Genomic DNA, 21,156 nt, shown 5'->3' with positions numbered 1-21,156 from the left:
AAGAAAAATGGATATGCAAGAGTCTTTTAGAGGATTTTTAATGAATCCTTTGATGGAAGTTGTCTGTGGTGAAATATACAGTTGGTGCCTATTATGGTGCTACGGTACCAGCAGCAGCAGCTGAGGCAGTAAATAATGCATTGGCTTTAATCACCTAATGGTTTCAAAATGTCCAGCATTTCATTAGCAGCCCCATTCATTTTTTTGTGCATAATTATCTAATATGAGATTCAGCTGAGGGAGATATTCCATTTGATTTTGGCTGGAGGGCTGTGGAGCGGCTCACAAGCTACCTTGCCTGTGCCTGTGGCTGGGCTGAGATTGGCTTCAGATAATTTGGCTCGCACGCAGAGGGCTGTCTGACTTATAGGCATCACTGCTGCTGTCCACCACTGTCAGACCAAGGGACCATAAATGTAACCTCACTGTATCTGTGCCAGGTTTTTTGCGACTAGTGAGCTCTGGCCCTTATCTTTATTATGGAAGGTGTCATTACCGCAATATTTATCATCTGCTTGTTACCTGTTAAAGTTCAGGGTCTGGCTGCTGGGCTGGGGTCAGCATTCACTCAGCCAATAAATGATGAGTTTGTTTAGTAAAGTCATGAAAACTGTGTTATTAGTTTAGTCACACTGTGTCAATAGTTTTGATTTAGATGCTCTATTATGTTCCTCTCATACAGATCTAACTCCCAGTATGTTACATATGGATCTTTGTATGCGTGCAATCATATTTAAAGTTTATTTGCCTGTTTTTTTTTTTTCAAACCTGCTGCATTAATCTCGTGAAGCCTGGTAGGTTTGATGGCTAAAATTAACCAAGCAAAGGTAGAAAGGGAGTAAAGGCAAAACGAATCAGCAAGTAATTAAAAAAAAAACAAATTATGAGAAAGATGCAACAGCTGTGAAACCTGTGACTTAAGCCACTGCCACACTTCTAATAAGTCTTTTCTGCTTTTTTAAATTAGACCATCAGCTCTTGGCAGTTTGTATTACCACACCTATTGGTTTAAGATCTAATCCGAAGAACAGCCGTCTCTTCTGATAAAACGGGAGTATTTGACACGAGAGGATGAGAAGGCACTGAAAGATCAGACCACAGTTTATGAAAATGTAGAACCCCTTTTATTTTGTTCTCATAACTCTGGTGTCCGCATGTGTGTTTTTATCCATTTCAAGGTTTCTACATGTACATCGAGACGTCAAGACCGCGCAAGGAAGGAGACCAAGCACGGCTTATAAGTCCATTTTTCAACGTAGCACCTAAAAACCCTTATGGTATCACCAATCCACCTGCCTACTGCTTTGGCTTCTTCTACCACATGTATGGGAAACACATAGGTAAGAATGATTGCCTTCATTTAAAACCACTGCTTAATTTCTTAAACAATTCTACAGTCTATCACTGCTCCCCGTTTTTGCTTGATAAAGCAGCAAAACCAGCTTTGAGTGGATTTCAAGTTGCTTTGGCAGTTCTCTGCTGTATAAAGGAGTTGCTTTCTTATTCTCGTGGAACTAAGCACAGTCAGTAAGGCAACACCACATGAAATTTTATTTCTAAAAGAGTACATCATCAAGCATCTGTCGGACATACCGCTGGCATTAATTATGATGAGGTTCTTGGTTTTGGTGTCCAGCAGATGTGTGTTTCACTGGAGTTTTTTCTTTCTTTTTGTGAAGGACTTCTTGTTTGTGAGAGAGGAAACGCAGTAGTCACGGCCAAACAAAAAAGAAAGCAGCACTTTTTCCTCTAAGCAACAGAATTGCAGTCATTTCCTGAGAGTTTCTCCCAGTGGTGTGTTTGGTGTGGAGCTTTGCGCTTTCTTTGCAAAAAATTCTAAGTGTAGCTGTCAGATGTTTCAAGTAAAAGATGTCTCCTTTTTGCAACACACTCCTTCCAAAGGGGTGCGCACAGATTCTGGGTGTTAGCCCTCACATTCATCTCACAATGTAGATAACAACCCTGCATGGCCCATTTGAAGATGGCGGAGCGACTGAAGGAGCACTCTGTGGCTTACATCTGACTCTCTTCACCAGAGACCCAATCAGCCAACCACAAGCACTCCTGCTTTGAATGTGTGCTGTTTGTACGCTCAGTGCATTTAGGAGTTTTGCTCTAGCACAAAAATAGCAGTTTATGCACTGTTGAAGCCCTCCAGGGTTTCTCTGTCCCAACCTAACTCCCTATCATCAGCTACTACACACCTTTATAAGGCGAAAAAGGTCACCAGTGGACGTGGGTCATCTTGTGTCTTTTTTAAGGCACCGGTACTAGTGTTGATGCAGAACCAGCTTTGCTTTTCATTGCATGACTTAATTCTTATTTTTGTGGAAAGAAGATCACGGTGGGCAGAATATGGAAATAGTCTATTCGCCCAGAAAATTCTTAATGGTCCAGTTTAGGAGCCAGAGCCATGTCAGTGAGAAACAGGCACTGTTAGCATATGAGCTGAAGTGATAAAGGAATAGGATTAAAAAACAATGAATCTAAATGACAGCAAGATCTGCAGTCATGTGAAAATGAGAGTTTTCAAAGCCATGTGAGCAGTCTGTGAAAAACTAAGAGCTCTCTGTGACTCGGTAGCTTGTAGAACCACTTTTAACAGCAATAACTTGAAGTAATCTTTCCTGTATGATGTTGTCAGTCTCTCACATCGTTGTGAAAGAATTGTAGCCCACTCTTGCTTTTTATAACATTGCTTCAATTCATTGTGATTCGTGGGTCAGTCCATTGATGGTAAGGTCAAATATCTCCACTTTGGTTCAATGGACTTGGTTCCAGAAGTCTTCTGAGGGCTTTTTTGTTTGTTTGTTGTTGTTGTTTTGTAGATGCTAATCTGTGAATCTATAGCCTGCAGCCATGTTATTTTGAGGAAAGAAGATGCTTTGTCCTGGCAGCCCTTCCAAACAAGCCGTACTTGTTTAGTCTTTTTCTAATTGTATTGTCATGAACTTTAGCGTTTATTGTGCTAAATGAGGCCTGTAGAGTGAGCATTGCACAGTCTGACCTTGTGGTGGATTCTCTTGGATATCAACTCCTGGGAAGATTGTGACATTTTGTTAACACTCACCTAAAAGCCTGAAAACTGCCGAAATGTTCATTTAATCAAATGCATTTGATTAGCAGCATCTTTCTGCGTTGTACTGCCTTGATTCCTGTGGAAAACAGTAAGGGTGTACTTGTTTTTCACAAGACTGCATAGAGTCCTGTGGAAAAAACATGTTTTCACATGATTGCACATGTACCAAAAACATGACAGAATTGTAGGCACAGTATCTCAGAGGAAACAGTCAGCGTACTTTGTGCTTCTAAAAATATTCATATTCAATATCAAATATAAAACTTTTTAACCACACAAGTTCTTCATGTGAGATAACTAAAACTGATGTCTTCGACTCATTATTTATGTGTTCTCATTTTGGTTTCAGGCCATTTAAGTGAAATTCTAGTGACACCAAACCAGAGGGAAATAACCCGCAGAGATAGGCAGCTAAAAAAATAGTATTTCACTGAAATATATTTTAGTACAGAAAAAAGGATATTTAAAAATAGATAAAGTATAGAAAGAAAAATCAATCAGTGACAGTAAAAAATGCCAAGAGAGGAATTTCAAGAGGAATTCAGCAAACTGTGAAACTGCTACAGGCCAGCAGCTCACCTCCCCTCTCTTTTTGACATTTATAGTCAGCATTTGACTTCAATTACTTCAGGATCCTAGAAAGACATTGATGGTCTCCACACTCCAACTTCTGCAGCTTCTTTTTTCACCTTTTAATAACCTGACTTGGCTCTTCAGCGTCACATATCTTACTCCAACTTCTATTTTGTTTCCTTTGAAGTCTGTTTTGTTATAAACTCTGAGACAGGGACCTGAGTGCAGGACTTTGTAAAGTTTGTAAGTAGTAATAAAACGCAACCCTTTATCAAGGCCTCAGTGACACAGGACTAGAGACCAGTCACTGGTCCCCCTGGTAACCGCTAGTGGTGGGCGGCTCAATCCAAATATCGATTGTATCGATACCAAGTCGGCATCGGTATCGGCTCGATACTAGCCTGGTGAGATCGATTCTTTACTTTAAGTTCTGCTCTTGTTTGCGATGCTGTGCTTTCGGCAAAGACGAAACAGCCAGGTTGCCCGACTCGCCGCTCCTGTGTCAGCGCAGAGCAGGCACACTTTGCTCCCCCTTGTGTTTAAGTCTTGCGTTGTCACGTGACTTAGACGCTTTGGGGATTGTTAAGTTGTTTACATATTATATTTTCACCAGTTCTTTAGAATTTCAATTGTAATTTTTGTATTATAGTTTCTCAGCAGTACTTGTTTTAACTTATTTACTGATTTGTGTGCACTTTTTATTTAAGATTTTTCTTGAAAAAAAAAAACTTGATAACTAAACCACCACGACAGACCCGGTGGCATTTTCATGCTTCGCAACATCATTTATTCTTACAATAATCACACCGTTGCTATAACAGTACATTCATCAACTGCAGCTCTCCAGCTGCCAGCCGTACACATCACCACCAACAACAGCAACACAAGCAGAGCACAGGTTTTAAGCCAGCGAGGCGTGATTTTAGATGTGGTGCAGGTGAGTCCATATCACCTGCAGCGGCATCGCAGACCAGCCACAATAATAAAGCATTTTCTATTTAATTATAAACTTTGTCCTAATTATGTCCTGGGTTTCAACTATTTAATAATAAAAACACTTAAGGTCATGAAAATTAATTAAGATTTAGCAATTCAATGACGCATCCACCTTATTTATTAAAAAGTATCGCTATCAATATCGGCGATACTGACACGTATTTAATGGGAATCGGATCGATACCAAAATATGCAGTATTGCACACCACTAGTAACCACTGGTTACAAAGACAAAAATTCCCTGGATAAAATCAGTCACAAAGAACTGCACTGAAAATCTACTTGTGATTTTTGCAGCCATTAGCAGACAGCTGTGGTTACCAGCTACCGGTTTGCATGGAACACACTGACTTGTCTGCAAAATCCAACACTGACTGCTCTTTAGTCCTGCACGCCTGGGGCTTTAGCAGTTGATTTCACAGCGACTGCCAGCAATCTCCAGCAGCTAACCGCAACCAAACTGGGAGTACTCATTTCCCCCCGGCAGCTTGGGGTCTCCTTAAATGAACTCAAATTCAAGTGCTGACATCTACAATGAGCTCTCCTTGTTTAACCACTGTTAGACACAAATGTCATTGTGAATAGTTTCTTTCAATTTTTGTAAGCTCACGAATGGATATCAAAGGTAATTTTAATTGGAATGCTGTGTAAAATGTAAAAATGCAGATCTCATAAATCCATATTTTATTCATTCAGAGAGTATATAAAATGTTTAAACTGAGACATTTTACTGTTTCATGAAAAACATAGCCCATTTGGAATTTGATGGCAGCAACATATCGTAAAAAAGTTGGGACGGGGTCAACAAAAGGCTGGAAAAGTGAAAAGAAACAGCTTGAGCAACTTTTTGCAACTAGTTAGGTTAGGTAGCAACGCAACGCATCAGCAACATGTAAAAGTGTTTTAAAAAAGTGCATCTAAGAGAGGCATCGTTTCTCAGAAGTAAAGAGGGGCAGAAAGTTTCTTTCAGAATAATGTTCCTCAACATAAAATAGCAAAGATTTTAAATATCTCATACACAGTACATCATATCAGAAAAGATTCACTTGCACTCAGCAATTTTGCGTGTAAGTGACACAGTTAAAAGTCAACACTGGATGCCCCTGATCTCTGGGCTCTCTCTGCGTGGGCTCAGGAACACTTCCACAAATCATTTTCTGTGAGCACAGCTCACCTTGCCGTCTACAAATGCAGGTTAAGAAGAAGCCAAATGATGACATGATCCAGAAACACAATTTTAAATCTCTTTTTAAATGGACCAAGGCCATACTGTGGTCAGACAAATTGAAATTCTTTTTGGAGAACATGGACACCGCATGCTCTGGACTAAAGAGTAAAGGGACTGTTATCAGTTCAGAACTCTCTATCTCAGATGGTATGTGGGTGCATTACGGACTATGGAAAAGCCAGTTGCACATCTGGAAAGCCACCATGCCCAAAGATATACACTGGTTTTAGAGTAGCATATGCTGCAATGTCTTTTTCAATGAAAACCTGCCAAAATGAGTTATTATTTTTCTTAAAATATCACATTTTCTCAGTTCAAACATCTGATTTGTTAAAGATGTGGGTTTATTAGATTTGCAAATCATTGCATTCTGTTTTTATTTACATTATATTGTGAGACACTTTATATGAGTGATTTAGTTCATGGTTAGTTTATACATACTGACTAAATAATTTATTTGTATAATCTTAAGTTTTTATCTACATCCACAAATCCACCTTTGACTAAGGAGCATATCCATCCCATTAACTTATTTCCATTTTGTGTTTGGAGCTAACAATTGGAATTTCTGTAATGGACTTACATGAAAATAAATTAGCAACAGGTAGCCGAGATAACAGGACGAAAGGCAGAAATAGGAAATGCAGATACTAACAAAGCGTAAACATGAGCACCGTGCCTGTAAAATGCTAATTCTAAAACATGGAGAACAATATCTTTAATTAAGCAAAACATGCTGAGAGAGGTTAGTCATTAAGTATTACACTGGACTTGATAACATGGCTTGCATATGCTCTGAAATTTAGGCTCCATTCCGGGTGTCCTCAGGGGAGAGCTAGAGTGGAAGTGTCTAGGCAGGTGGGCCAGACCAAACATCTGGAGAGGAGGAGGCGAGGGAGGTGGAGAGAATATAAGGGTAGAGGTGTTGGAGGGCGACTCAGCAGGGAGATGAGAGCTCCTCCGGCTCCCCGCTGAGGTTGAGTAGGCCGTGACATTTCCAATTTGCTCAAATTGATCGCCAGCCAGACCCTCTCTTCTCCTGCCCTCCCCGTCTGTGGTGAGGCCCATGCTCAGACTGTGGCGTGTTATGATGAATGGGCTAAATGTCAAGGACTTGAAACCCAGCTCAGATCCTCCATGGCGGCGCTTCATTTGGTATTCTGCCTCTCCGTCCGTGAGAAACATTTGCCCCAAGCTCAGGAATGTTGGTTTGTGATATTTTCTTCCCAGAGGAGTAAATGCTTATGACAAATTGCCCAAATAATATATGCATTTCATATTTTCTGTTATCTGGGGGAATTTTGGCATTTTAAATAATTGAGAGCTTCTTCTTCTTTTTCTTTTTTGCACTTAAAGCTGTGGCTTAAAAAACCAGCCGGTGAGGCAAAGCTCCATCTTGAAATTTGAAGATTTCGGTACTGTTTGGCACGGTGCCGTTGACGTGAGTCACAGTCAGGCTGTGGCACGGTATCCCTGAAGGCCAGAATCAGTCGATAAAGAGTCATGCCTACGCACTGATGTGAACAGTGGCTCAGGCTCAAAGAAACTCCTCCATAGTTAGCTAGCGGGTGGATACCTGAGACAAGGTCACACTTAATTACTGAAGCGCACATCAAAGTTTGCCTTTGGAGGCCATGTCGCATTTGTTTATAGGATTAAGTCTCGAGCAAAGCACACCAACCAAGCGCGCGTTAAGCCTGACCTTCTGAGAAGCAACTGAGTCATCTTTTCATTAGCAAGGAGGGTGGTACAGCACCTCAATCCACCTCTCTACCATCCTCACTGCATAATTGCAAAAATTTCCAGGAGCTGTTCTTCACTGTTCACCAGACTCACATCTTTCTCTTCTCAGATCTTTTTAAATTTCACAAGTGTCTGCCAAAGGTATTCCTTTAAAAAAAAAAAAAAAGTACTCCAAAGAATATACAGCATATGCCTTTGCTCAGGATGTGATGACACTGACATAACCACCTACATCGCTATGAGTTCAAAGAAAATGTAAGCCAGTTAGCTCAGCAAGAATCCTCCTACATCCTAAACACTTCCACAGGAGATGAAACCGCGGGTCATGTTCTGTACAAGAGCTCATCTCTCAATGGAGATTGTGCTGTCGGGGGGGGGGGGGGAGTGTATACCGTGCTGATGAGAGAGTGTGAACAGCGTAGCTTTCCCTCTTCTTCTTTTTTTTTTACCTATCCAGGGTGGGGGCTTACCAGTAATGAGGCATCTAGCTGAAGCAAAGATGCATCAAATGAAAGTTTGCCTCACTGGTTGAGTCAACGCAAAGGTGCTGCTTCCCATATTTGTGAAATCCACTTGACTTCAGAGCACTGCTCGCACTGAGCTTTGCTGTGGTGTCAGTGCTAACCTGATTTGAGTCTTTGGATGCTGCTCCTGTTAGCCCACTGCAAAAAAGATGATGTTCTCTCTCATACATGCACTCCCTGTTCCAGCATGGCAAATTAGAAATACCACAAACACACACACACACACACACACACACACACACACACACACACACACACAATTGGTATGTTTGTAAAGGAGGGAAAAGTGGTTGCACTCAGTGTCATCATCTGACAGTTTTATATCAAAGCCTGGGGCCAGACAAGAGACCTCACTGAGGGTAGTCTTTAATGCAGACTTGGTATATAGTCTGTTCTGTCTCAGTAAGACCCAGTACATCTGTGTTATTGTTAACTGATATAGGAATTCTGCTGAAATAGATCTGTCATGTTGTGTTTTGTAATATAGAGCTGGCAGTGACACTCAGTGGATTATTTTCTGTAGCTTTAGTGGAAATCCAGCTGAGCTGAAAAAGAAAACTAAACTTGGCAGAAATAGTTTGAAACTAATGATAAACTCAGAAGAACTGCCCTCTAGAGGGAAAGTATTTCCATTTATCGAGAAATTCTCATCACACGTTGCCCTTTAGTGATAATTAATTTGGACCATCATGAGCGAGAGAATAATTTATCTTTGCATGCAGACACTTAATAGATGTATCAATTCATATAACCTGAGTTTAACCTTTGCTACTGCTTGGCTCTGCTTCGTATTCAGAAGAATACATAAATCTGAAATGCGGGATACACAGGTGAATATTAGATCAGAAGCCCAATTTTATTTGGGATTAATCTGGAACAGATTACTACGGAGTTCTTTAATGTACATGGTCAGGTGGTGTATAATATAGACCCACTTAGAAAAAAGGCAGCAGCTTTTTTTTGTTGTAAAATAGATTTTTTAAGAGTTTTGATTGAGATATCTGGCTTTCATCCTTTCCTTGACCCAGAGCAGTCTGCTTGTCATTGCACGATGCTGCTGTGAACCATGGTATTGCATGGTAGCATTGTGCAACGGGGTATTTCATCTTTATTCTCAGTCTTTTAAATGCCATTTGACAGTTTCCAAGAGTGCTTTCATTTACTTTTTAATCAAGACTTCTTCCCTTCTTCTCTGTGCACTGCTTCTGAGTTAGTTGTCCTACTGGCTGGTTCTCTCATCTCTTCACAGATCTTTTGACCACTTAGCTGCAGTTCCTGGGAACATCCCCGATTAAGACCCTTTGCAGTTTGGCTGGTCAACCAACTGATTGTCCAGCCAAACATTGTCAGCTTTGTGAGGTCAACAGAGACTTCATGGACCTCATGTCTTGGTTTTAGTTCTCACATGCAGTGTGACTTCTGGGAGCCTTTGATTGTTTTATGTCCAATCAAATCAGTTCATCACAGGTGGACTGCATATTTTATTCTTTTTAAAATGAATAAAAACGTTAAGATGTCTGATTACTTTTTGAAGGAATTGTACATGAAGTACAACAGTGGTTGGTGCTGACAAATGTTCCTATTTTGGCATATTGTAATTCAAATGATCTTACAAGGAACTATACTCTTGAACCCCTGACAGCGTGTCAGACTTTACAAAATCAAGCCTGTGACAGCAGTCTTTGCCTTGTAACGGATCTTTTCATATCAGATCACTTTAGAACAATAAAGCACTGTAAGGAGCAGAAAAAGCAACCCAGTATCCTGGCAAAACGTGTAATAGACATGCCGGTCCACCGTGTCCATTCAACGCTTTGCCGTGATATTGGGTTTAAAAAAGGCTGCATAGCACGGTAAAACCAAGTGTGGTAATATGTCCAACAAAGGACTGTCACCTGGTGAAAATGAAGAATTCAATAGTCAATATAAAGTTGAAAAGGTATTTAAAGCAGATGTACTTACCTGTAACTGTGGCTTAAAGAAGGGCAGCTCTTGGAAGACGGCTCTCTGTTTTTGGAATTCTGCTATTTTTCTATTTTTTTCCATTTCTTTTCTGCCTGCTGCTCCTTAAATTTTAAACTTTGCAGAACGTATACCCTATCGAATGTCTCTGCAAAAGCATACATATATTTGTTACTCCAACATAAACATATGGGATTCACCCTCCACTTGCACACCCTAATTGTCCCCTCACATGGATTTCATGTACTGCTGAGAGGTGGCTACAATCGACCAGTTACCTTAATTTCTAATGACCTACTTAAATTAAATAATAGTGAGTTGTCATTTGGGGCATAATATAGAGGAAGTAGTTTAAATGTAGGACAAAAGGAGTTAGCACTATAAAATGAAAACATATAATGATTATTAAGTTGTAATTCCAAGATATGAATACTTTCTTTTGAGCCATTAGAAAATGTTTTGGCAACAGTCCAACTGTCTCTCTCCTCAATGCAGGAACGCTAAATGCATTCCTAAAGCAAAAGGGTCAAACGGCTTCAGAAGGCCTCGTGTGGTCGCTAAGTGGCAATCAAGGTGACCGCTGGAAGCAGGCCAAAGTAAGCATCCACCCAACATCGTCTTTCCAGGTGAGCCTAAAAAACTTTCATTCAATATGCAGTAGCGTTTCCCTCGGTGCCCTCTATTTTCTTCTTTGCCTGTGTTTGTGTGGTATTGGTTTCCCTGGGGGCTAAACACTGATGTAGCTGTGAGAAGTAGCCGGCATTCCCACAAAATGTCTGGTATGACGCTCATTTCCATCAGGAAGCCTGAACTTTGTGAGTGGATGATGGAAAGCTGCAGAACTTCCATCATTTTTATAGCTTTAGTTGTGAAATAGGTAACTTTAGTTGCAGCTTCCAACAGTCTTGGTTTTAAATTTTGTGACATTATAAGCAAATACTTGCCACCTGCTGTTGTGTTTTTTAAGGGTTTTTTTCCCAGGTGTAATTTAGCTAAATTACACTGTGCACTGACTCAGTCTTTATCTTACTGCAGTTCAAATTTCCCTTTTTTTCCTGTTCTTTATTTTTGTTGGTTTTTTGGTCTCTCAAGATTCAATATAATGACTTGTGCTACTCTCTGTAGGTCGTACTTCAAGGGATTCGGGGACCAGGCATTGAAGGAGACATTGCTATTGATGATATCACGCTGGAGGAAGGGGAGTGTCGAGACCCGCCGCCCAGTGAGTAGCACCACGCATCCGCCTCCTCCATCCTCTCCTCTGTCCCTCTTATCTAAGTCCCAGGTACTCTCTCTCTACCTCACCGACAAGGTTCAGATTTATGAGAGAGGATCTAATCTTAGACAGCTGGCAGCATAAAATGACCATCTCATGGGGAAAGCATGGTTGCCATGGCAACAGGGTGTGTAATCACATGAATGATAGCCGCGCTGGCTGAGTGGAGTACTGTAATTGCGCTGCTGGAACAAACAGAAGGTAAAAAACAGAAAACAGGACACGGAAAATGGCCTGCAATTGACAGGGCATTATTGGTTGGCAGACAAATACAGTTTCCTTGATTTAATTCCCGTTATTTATTCTGCAGGAATTATTTCCAAAAGCCGTTCAGACTTAGACATCTCTTTAACATGCCATAAATGAATCAAGATAATCTGTTTTCATTTTTCACGTCCGTGGTGGAAAATAACTGCCCATCTAACGGCAATCAGAGACAGTGCTCTCGGTCCGCAAGATGCATTGTTTTTGTTGCTGCGAGTTTGTTATTGTATAGGTTATTTTTCATTTGGGTGCATTATGATTCAAAGCGACAGCATTAATTCATTTTGGAAGTAAAGGAGTAGTCGCCCGGGCTGAGGACAGAGTAATGTTATGAATTATGCAATTCAATCTCACGCAATGAATCTTACATGATTCGGCGTGATGTGAGAGGGGGAAACTGAGCAAGATGTCGTGAGGAATGATGAGAGATGACTTCTGACTGATTTTCCAGCTCAGAAAGAAAAATGCTACATTGTGTCTGTTTTAGGATTTGTTCAAAGAAGTTAGTAGCAAACATATGGGAGAAAACGTATATTTGCTTTCTTGCACAGCAGGAGATCCAGCTTTACCATTTATCCAGCTATTGTGGGCAGGGTGTTCTGGAGCCACCCAGCTTACTTTAGGAAAGACATGGGATACACCTGTGATAGTACTGAATCCCTCACAGTCATCTTCATTTGTGGTTAGGAGTTTACATACACATGAATGTAATTTTAATTTGGGGCTTTTAATTTGGGGCTTCTTGTCCCTTGCCACGTTGCACCTCGACCAAACACTTTTAGAAGCCATCAACAAGCTTCTGGTATAATTCTGCTTGGATATTTGACCACCTATTTTAGCATAATTAGTAGAGTTCATTTAAATTAGTTGGTTTGTGGGCACAGACCTCGCTTTTAAGCATAGTCCTCAAATTTTGACTAGTGTTGAGGTCGGGGTTTTGGAAAGGCTATTTCAGAAGCTTAATGGGCCCTTTCCAAACAACTGCGCATAATCAGTTTGAACAATTATACATAAGTACAAGACCCAAAGTGTGATTCTGAGATGATAGGAAATTGGTTAGGATGTTAACGAACAACCCAGGAACCACCAATGCTCAAGCCCGCCATGAAGTGGAAACTGCACTAAGTTGATAAAATAATAAACTACCTCCAAATGGTCCTAAACACATATCAAAATTGGTTTTGGAATGGATAAAGCAGGCTAACATCAAACTTCTTGAATGTAGATTATGCTTAAAAGCCAGGACTGTGCCAGGAAACCACACAATTTAAAAGGATCTTGCAAATCCCGCCAAGAAGAACGCTCAGATATCCAACCAGAATCACGCTGGAAGCTTGTTGCTGTCTAATGAAGTGTCTCACCAAAGTGCAAATTGCTAGTCCAAAGTGGTGGTCTACGTATGTGTATATATAATTTGGACCCTGTGTAGATTAGAGAAAATTCAAAATCATTTAAAACTTGTGCATCCAGTTCTTGTTTTTCAGTAATTAAAGATGTATGCTGTCTAATCATTTTAAAGAAATCATTAAAAGCCCATAATTACCATGACATTCATCCCCATGGTGAGTGTATTTAAACTTCTGACCTCAGCTGTATGTAGTGAATTTAATATCACCATTTAACCTAAAGCCCAGAACAGAAACAGAACAAAAACATCGCACAAACACAATGCTGAGCACTGCAGCCTCATGCACAGATGTTAGATAAGAGCATTAATTTGACTTTTACGTCTGCACACCGAATCTTCAGATCTTTAAGCTGAACTGACCAATTGTTGTGGTTACCAAGCAACTCATTAGCTTTAAGCAGCAGAGCTCTTTGCTGGTAACAGCCCATTATTTACTAGTTAAAAGCTCATTAAAAGATAGTGAAAGCCACAGGGATAATCATGATGTTATAGCTCTTTCATGACTGCTGAGTTAGTAATATTTCTGTATGCATAGTCTTGTATTTGGCTAAATGGAAGAGCTTTAGTATTCAACACACTCAACATATTTCTGAAGTGAATCAGCATGCTACAGATGGATAAAGCCATATTAAATAGTATGAGTAATAAAATCAGTATTCCCTTCACCACTTATCTTCCCATGTTTGTATTGAAATGTTTGCTTATTTCTCCCCCCCCCCCCCCATTTAGATCTCAGCGCCAAGGCTCTGTCCACATCCTGCCATATATGGCTGCTATGTGTCACCTTGGTGCTGACCCTCCTGGAAGGTCAAAGGTGACCCATTTCTCCATCATCTCAGAGGCGAATATTCAGAGCCGCCGTCTGTGAGCTGTACCCTCAACATCCAATCACCAAAGATTCATGCATCCTGAAAGCAGCGGGGTCCCCCCATGGACTGCAGACCACAGAAAGGCCGCAGTTATTAAATGAGCAAGAGAGAAAAAATAAGTGATTAAAAAGTTACACAAAAAGTAAATAAAGAAGATGCGCTACATTTTTTTTAAAGAGACCTCTTTTACAGAAAAACACCCGCTGACGCAGAACTCTGGACGTCTTTACGAGCACAAAGGCAGGTCGGCGACGAATGAGCCCGGACCGGCGGAGGAGATCACAAGCATCGTGGGAGGGTAGTTTGTAAAGCACAAGAACCATTTCATGAGGCGCCGGAAAGCTTCCTTCGACGACGGAAGGAAATACAGACACTGCTGACTTTTTGAATATGAAGTAACATTTCCCTGCTTATCAATACATTCAATCAGACCTTTCTCTGTGTATCTTTATCTCCATTTTCTTGCACCAGATGCCAATCCCCGACACTTGTTTTTCACTTTAGCCCAGCCTCGTGTCATTCTTTGGCATTTCTTTATCTGCTCGGTGCTGTACTGTAGAAAGACAAGGACTCCGACAACATTTAGTTCTGTCTGCTTACTCCCCTGTAGCTGCCTACGTATCTTTTAACACTGTGCTCACGAGTCCAAGTGGCCAACTGACGGTATGGTGGCAGAACAATAAGAGCAGAAGGCTCAGCAGAGGTGTAGACAGGTGGACTGGAAGGCAGAGAGACGTTCGAGCTTAAAAATGAGAAGGAGACAAAGCAGAGGAGGGAGAGGAAAAACAGGCAGAGAGTAGAGGAAGGTCCGATTAGCGAGGCCCCACTCGAATATTCAGTCAGCGGTCTGCCTGTGGAACAGAAGCCACTTTACTTTCTGCCATGAAACAAAGTGCCTTCAGATTACAAACCGAATCGTGAGCCTGGGTGTTAATCGACATCAAACAAGTCTCTGTTCATGTTTCCTCTGATGGGCTATTTTCTACATGTTTCTTTTGCCCCACAAGTGCTGATGGGAGGGCAAGGCGCGTTCAAGATCGAGAGAGGGGGTTGTGCCGCGTCCGGATTTTACTCCCGACGGAGCAGTCGCCCGCGAGTATCAGCGCGCGTTTTTGTGTGTGCATGCACTTAAGCCTATGCCTATGCACAGTTTCATGTGAGGGCAGCCAACCAGGCAGTGCTGGCAGACCCTGAGCACAGGTTTGGAAACAATTTGGATTACGAAAAAGAAAAAAGAGTGGCAACGGTCAAAGTGAGGCTCTGGATCCTTTTTTGTTATTTCCTTGTTTGTTCTGTTTTTGTGGGGGGGAGGTTTTGGGGGGGGGGGGGGGTTGTCTTGTGCAGGAAAACAGTTTAAGATCATAGAGGAGGATAAAGACACTTCACCGAATGACTACCCCACTCTCCATTCCCACAGTTCTCCTCCCCTGCGGGCAAGTTTTTTTTAACAAAACAAAAGAACAACTGCTGAATAAAACATTGCGTTGTACAGGGAGGAGAGCAGGAACTTTGGGACTGCAGGCGCTTCATTAGGGTGACACGCCTCACCCCTATCCTCCACCATTTCTATGGAACAATACGAGAATAAAAGATAATAATGACCATAATAATAGTCATGATATTTTATTACTCTAGCGAGAATGTTTCTCTGCTTTTACACAAACTGTGAAGATTGACTGTGGAAGATCTACCTGAGACCATAACCTTAACCAGCGGGGTTTTTAAAAAAAAAACATGTATTGTAAAAAAGAGAAAATAAGAAAATGAAAAATTCCGTTCATTGTTGGTTATGACAAACGTTTTTGAGGACTTGTGTCTTGTTTCTTATTTTATTTATTTTCATTTTTTTCTGTTAAAGATGACTTAACTTCCTTTTACTTCTTGTTGTCTCCCTTTGCATTTGCTGAAATATCAAAGCTGGTGGAAGCAAAAGAAGCAAACCAATTTGGTAAATGTATAACTTGTAAATGTTAAAGAAGCTCTATTCAAAGGTTTATGATATATGTTTATGTTGGAGTACAGGAAGCACAACATACAGTTCAGCATATTAAAATCCATTTTATATTTCTCTCGCACATATGTGACCTACTCCCACAAATTCAGGCTTTTCCGCTCTCTGCAACAAAACTGAAAATTGAACTTTGTTTTGGGGTTTTTTAAAAAACTCGGTATCTTCTTATTTAAAGTGCAACCACAGCATTAAAGAACAAAAAAGGAAACCCGGCGGAGAAAGCAAATTAACTGGGTAAAGGTTCATTTTGGTGTTGTGGTTCACTATATGTAGCCTCTTCAGTGGAAGCCTGGGTTAGTCAGAGTGGGTAGTGTACATGCGTGAGCATCAAGCTGTGTACAATAGGTGTGATAAGAAACTGATACATGTAAAGAAGATAAATATGCTAATCAAAACAGAGCAGAATGATGAGCATTTCAGGGCATCTTAACAATATTGTTACAATCTGTGTGATGTTACTACAGAGATCACAGATAATATCTGCTCTCCATTCCTGTTTTCTTTGTTTTCTTCTTCTTCTTCTTGTTTTTTTTTTTAATCTCAGACATTTTCATTTCAAGGTTTAGGATCACACTGAATGTAAATGGAGTTCTTGGGAGTTCTTTACTAGGTGTATTGTCTTACTAAAACATGTGTTTTCTGTGTGCTTTTGATGATGAGAACTTTCAGACTTTTATAGGTTGTTTTGGACACATCAAGAACATCAAGTATGTCTGACTTTGACACAGACTTTGACAGTTTCCAAATAATATAATTTCAGATACAATCTCCATTAGCTAGTTGCTATATCCTCCGGTGATATAGTAGGTAATGACAAGTGCCAAAGTGCCCCGTTCAAGTCGTCACTGTTATTAAGTATGGATACGAGTTCAAGATGTGCTGGTGACTGTTCCTTTTACATCCTGGAGTACCTGGTCGATTCACAGTGAGAACAAAAGCTCAGCAAATGAGAAGAATACGATATACTGACAGATTACTCAAAGGTTTAAAGGAACAATTTGGCATTTTGGGAAACAGGCTTGCAGAGTGTGACCTAATAAGGGAAATCAGGTAAGCTGGATCTGTGCACGGGTAACTAAAGCAATCAACCAGCAGCTCTGAAGTTCATCATGGCATATCATGTTTCCGTAATTGCTAAAAAAATCATGTTAAAACAATGAGTCGAAACAACAGGAAGTCATTGGCCATCAAAGCTCCCAAATAGGCCAACCCATCACTGTAAGACCACCAACTGTTGTATTTAGACTTGGCATTAAACAAGAGATTTAATGAGGTAATTAGCAAGCTGAAGTGCTGGCAGTCATGTTTTGTAATCTTTGGATAGAGCCAGGCTTCCTCTTTTCTCCTGTGTCCAGCCATTGTGCTCTGCTAACTGGCTGGTGCTCTGTTCATAGTAAATGAAAAAAAAATTTAATCTCCTCTGGTCAAAAAATGTTTTTGGTTTTTTTTGTTTTCCTCCTAAAATGTCAAATTATTGCTTTAAAATAACAACCAAAAGTATGCAAAACTCCTGTTTATCTTCTTTGTGTATATTAGATTTACGAGTGGCAGACCTCATTTCTGTTTTTGTTTCATGGTGCATTATATATATAAATATATTTCATTTTTTATGCATATTGGGTACATTCATGCAAATTAAAAAAATTCACTCGGGTTGAGAAAAGGCTGGCGAATAGTGGCGGAAATTATACTGCCAAAAGGATCATTGTTTATTTCCATGCTCTCGCAGTTCTCGCTGTGCTTTTGATTTCCATTTCTGTGCAGACACACACACCCTTTGTGCGTGTGTCTGCCCTTTGAGGGACGTAAGTCTAGTGAGTAGCTCACACTCAGCTGTGCTCTCTTCCTTGATAAAAGTCCTCCAAGTACAATTGAGGGGGGGGATTAACAGTTTTGAACATGTAAACAGTGTTGTGTGACACTTTCTTAGTGTAGAGTGTTTACCGACTTTATTTTGATGATAAGAAGCGTCTGTGTTGGCAGAAGGTGTGAAGAAGGGGAAATGAGTTGTTTCAAGATTAGTTTAGGTGCTGCAGCTTAACGTGACTGCATTTGCCAAGTGTTTTGTTATTTATCGCTGTATCCGGACCCATGACATTAGCTGTTTGTTCCAGCTGTTTTATTAGTTGCGGTATTAGTGCCATATGTTTTTAAGTGACTTTTGTCATAAACCTTTTTTTGTAGCATGATGTGCAATAATTGGAATACCATAGGTACTGCAATATAATAAAAGTCAAAAATCATGCAATACTTAAGCATACCACATGCCGGAAGTGATGCTTGCTATATTTATTGTCTGCTCAATAGTTATATCCTACATTACAGGTAAGCCCTTATAACCCGATTCATCTCCCTCTGTGTGCAGCAGCAGCTGCTTAATCCTACATTGGTGCATTTTTATGAAAAACCTGCAGTTAATTTTCTATCTTTACTCCCCTTTTCTCTAAATAGTCATTTTCACGTTCCTCTCACTGAAACATAGTTTCACTCCAAGGTCCTTTTTTGAAGCTTGGGTGTTATGTGGGGGGTTTTTTTGTTTGTTTTTTGATTGCGTTATGTTTTCCTTTCAGTATGCGGCAATCAAACCCACTAGAAAACAGCCTCGGAGTTGGAGGCTCAGAGCTGAAGTACTAAAGCCTGCAGTCATGATAAATACGGCTCGTTACCAATAAGGTGTTTGGGCCGGCTGTAATGCATTGCATTACGTCGTGTTGGTCACAGCATACATTAGAAATTGCCTCTCTTTTTTTTTACTTTTGTAACACTAGTAAAATAAGCATCACAAGTCAGTTTTTATTGCATGGAAAAGGCAATAAACATTTGGTTGTTGGGAGAGGAGAGCAGGCTGCAGTGCATCTTACAGAGATGCTGTTTGTTGTCTTAGACTGCAGTTTCACCCTCCTCCCTGATTAGATGACACGTTTGGTTTGCCTTGTGTAACAAAAATTATACGTACCGGTCTTTCATTCAACTGGACAGTCAATGACCTAATGTCAGCTGGGGTGGTGTCTCGCAGTATTAAGAAAGCAAAGTTTTCAATGCTGTTCTATCTTGAGTTCTTACAAAGAAAATCATTTATGCATTGATGAATACATGAATGAATAATGCAGTTGTGCATGAATGTACCCAGTAAGCATTAATACCACTGAAATGGAGGTACTGTAGCATTTAAGGTTGTGGTCTGTCACAGATTGTGCAGGCCACAGATTGAACACAATTGCTGGCAATATGTTAAAACAATTTCTCAGTTCTTTGCTAAATTTGATTAAAGTTTATCCATGTGAATAGAACCATGACTCGTTGCTATGTGACAATATGTGATTTATAACAAAGAATTGCCTTAATTCCCAGAAAGTGCATACCTCGCAATATACTACTTGTGCGAAAAGATCCTAGGTTAAAGAATGGAGTCCTGTTCAGTTATGCAGCTAAACTAGTTTCCAACTCTCATTTGATCCCAAAGTTTCTTTTTTAAATATTTTAGACATTCGCGTATAATTTTTAATTTTGCCTTCTAAATTGTGGCTATAAACGCCTAGAAAATTGTTAATCTTACCTTGTAGTTAACCACTTATCACCTGGTGCTTTGAGGGTTTCTAAAAGGAACAGTGCCAACATTTCTCTCTGAGTGGAAATGTTCTCATTTTCTGTTCAACCTAAGAAGGGCTTTGTCACATCGTGCCATTCATTGTGCTATTAGCTCCCCTAAAGAAAAACAATTATTCAGTTGCACTAGCACGATATAATTGCAGCTGTTAGCCCTAATTATCACTATACACACAACCCTGCTTTCTTGGTACTGATTCAGCAAAGAGAATGGGTGCCAATGGGGGGGGGGGGGGTTGGTACTGCAGTAAGGCTCAACCAGTACTGGCAAAATTGGCAGACGCAGAGGTTTTTTGGCATTCAGATAAATATTAGTTTAACAGACTCAAAGAGGAGCTAAATGTCCGTCACCTTAAACTTGAAACGTACTACCCAGTTTTCTGTGTGTGTATTTTTTTATAGTAAAATGTCTACCTTACTGCAGTAGCTTCCATGCTGTCTGATTTTGGCAGTCATGAGTGATTTCTCAACAGCAGCCTCGCTAAATAACTGGACAAGGCAGACACATTTCAAAGATTTCATTTTACTCTTACAGGAAAGAAGCGGGATGTCACTATTTGATGGCACGGCTCCTCAGTGTGTCAACGTTACCAGCGGGAAAGCTGCCACCTTTTGGCACCAACTTTCCCCTTTATTGGAGTGAATCGGGCTGCCTGTCGATGGCTTTCCTCTCCTTTCCGTTCTGATCAGAAATCACAAACCAAGCTGAAGCAAAGCACTCGCAGGCTCTGGTTATTTACCATCGGTGAAGCTGACTGCATGCAGGTGACAAAATGAAGACGTTTGCCAGCACTGAAAGCCACCCCCACCCCCAACTTCATTCTTGGAAAGACCCCGGGAAATAATGAAATTTGATGCTGTAATATCAAGGTTGTTGAGAAGGCTGTGTTTCAGTGATGTTATTTATCTTGTTCTGTGCCAACACCCTGTAATGATGACCTGTCACTCTTCTCTGTTTTGTGCTCTATATTTATATATGATCAGGCTTCTTTTACTTTTTTTCCTCCACTGTATTTCTTTGGATTTATCATCCTTTTTTTTTTGTGCCATACCTGCAACTAATGAAAAAATAAAGACAAGGAATATTTTATGTGCTTTGTGAGAATTTACAAGACAAGGATATAATGACGAGGAACAGAATGTGCTGTGTTATGTGCTGAATGCTTTAACACAAATCCTCTTGTTCCCGTGTCTAGTCAGTACTCGACACTCCTGTCCCTATAGTTTTTCAAAGAGAAAGCCAAGTTATTCCCACAGTGACCACCTGTCTCCCACTCAAAGGACTTTCAACAAAAGCTTTTGTGTTGTGCAAATTGTTCCTTTGACAGTACTTCCCAGTTTGTGGTTCTTCTGTGCTTGTTTTCCTCTCACAGTTGAGAGCATGCAAGTTGATTGTGGCGAGAAAAGGACATCTGAAGGAAAGACAGAGGCGTAACAATGGTGTGTGGGGGGGGGGGACTTGAAAGTCATCCAAAGTTTAGTCAGCAGGGGCCTCCTGAGCGAGGAAAGCTTATAGAGTGGCAGCCTGAGCAGAAGCTGCTGTATTGAACGCAGACTGGAATGACTTTGAAATACTGAAGAGAAAAACAACAAAACTTTTTTTTATTGTAACACTGT

General features: G+C 40.5%; 1 protein-coding gene across 1 annotated transcript in view; it reads left to right on the top strand.

Moving 5' to 3' along the window:
- LOC146651871 (MAM domain-containing glycosylphosphatidylinositol anchor protein 2) overlaps positions 1 to 19,841 on the top strand; it is a 200,936-nt gene extending 181,095 nt beyond the window's left edge. The window contains exons 15-18 of the mRNA XM_085382565.1: positions 1,179 to 1,340; positions 10,601 to 10,731; positions 11,231 to 11,327; positions 13,783 to 19,841. Of these exons, the coding sequence (XP_085238691.1) occupies positions 1,179 to 1,340; positions 10,601 to 10,731; positions 11,231 to 11,327; positions 13,783 to 13,871 (479 nt within the window). The 3' untranslated portion in view covers positions 13,872 to 19,841. The remainder of the gene's footprint in view (positions 1 to 1,178; positions 1,341 to 10,600; positions 10,732 to 11,230; positions 11,328 to 13,782) is intronic.
- Positions 19,842 to 21,156: the final 1,315 nt, after the last annotated feature.

The sequence above is a fragment of the Rhamphochromis longiceps genome, linkage group LG15 (genome assembly GCF_057381845.1).
Source record: "Rhamphochromis longiceps isolate RC_006_pf linkage group LG15, R_longiceps_female_GT1.1, whole genome shotgun sequence".
Lineage (NCBI taxonomy): Eukaryota > Metazoa > Chordata > Actinopteri > Cichliformes > Cichlidae > Rhamphochromis > Rhamphochromis longiceps.
The sequence above is the reverse complement of the archived record's forward strand: the minus strand, read 5'-3'. Positions and strand labels throughout refer to the sequence as shown.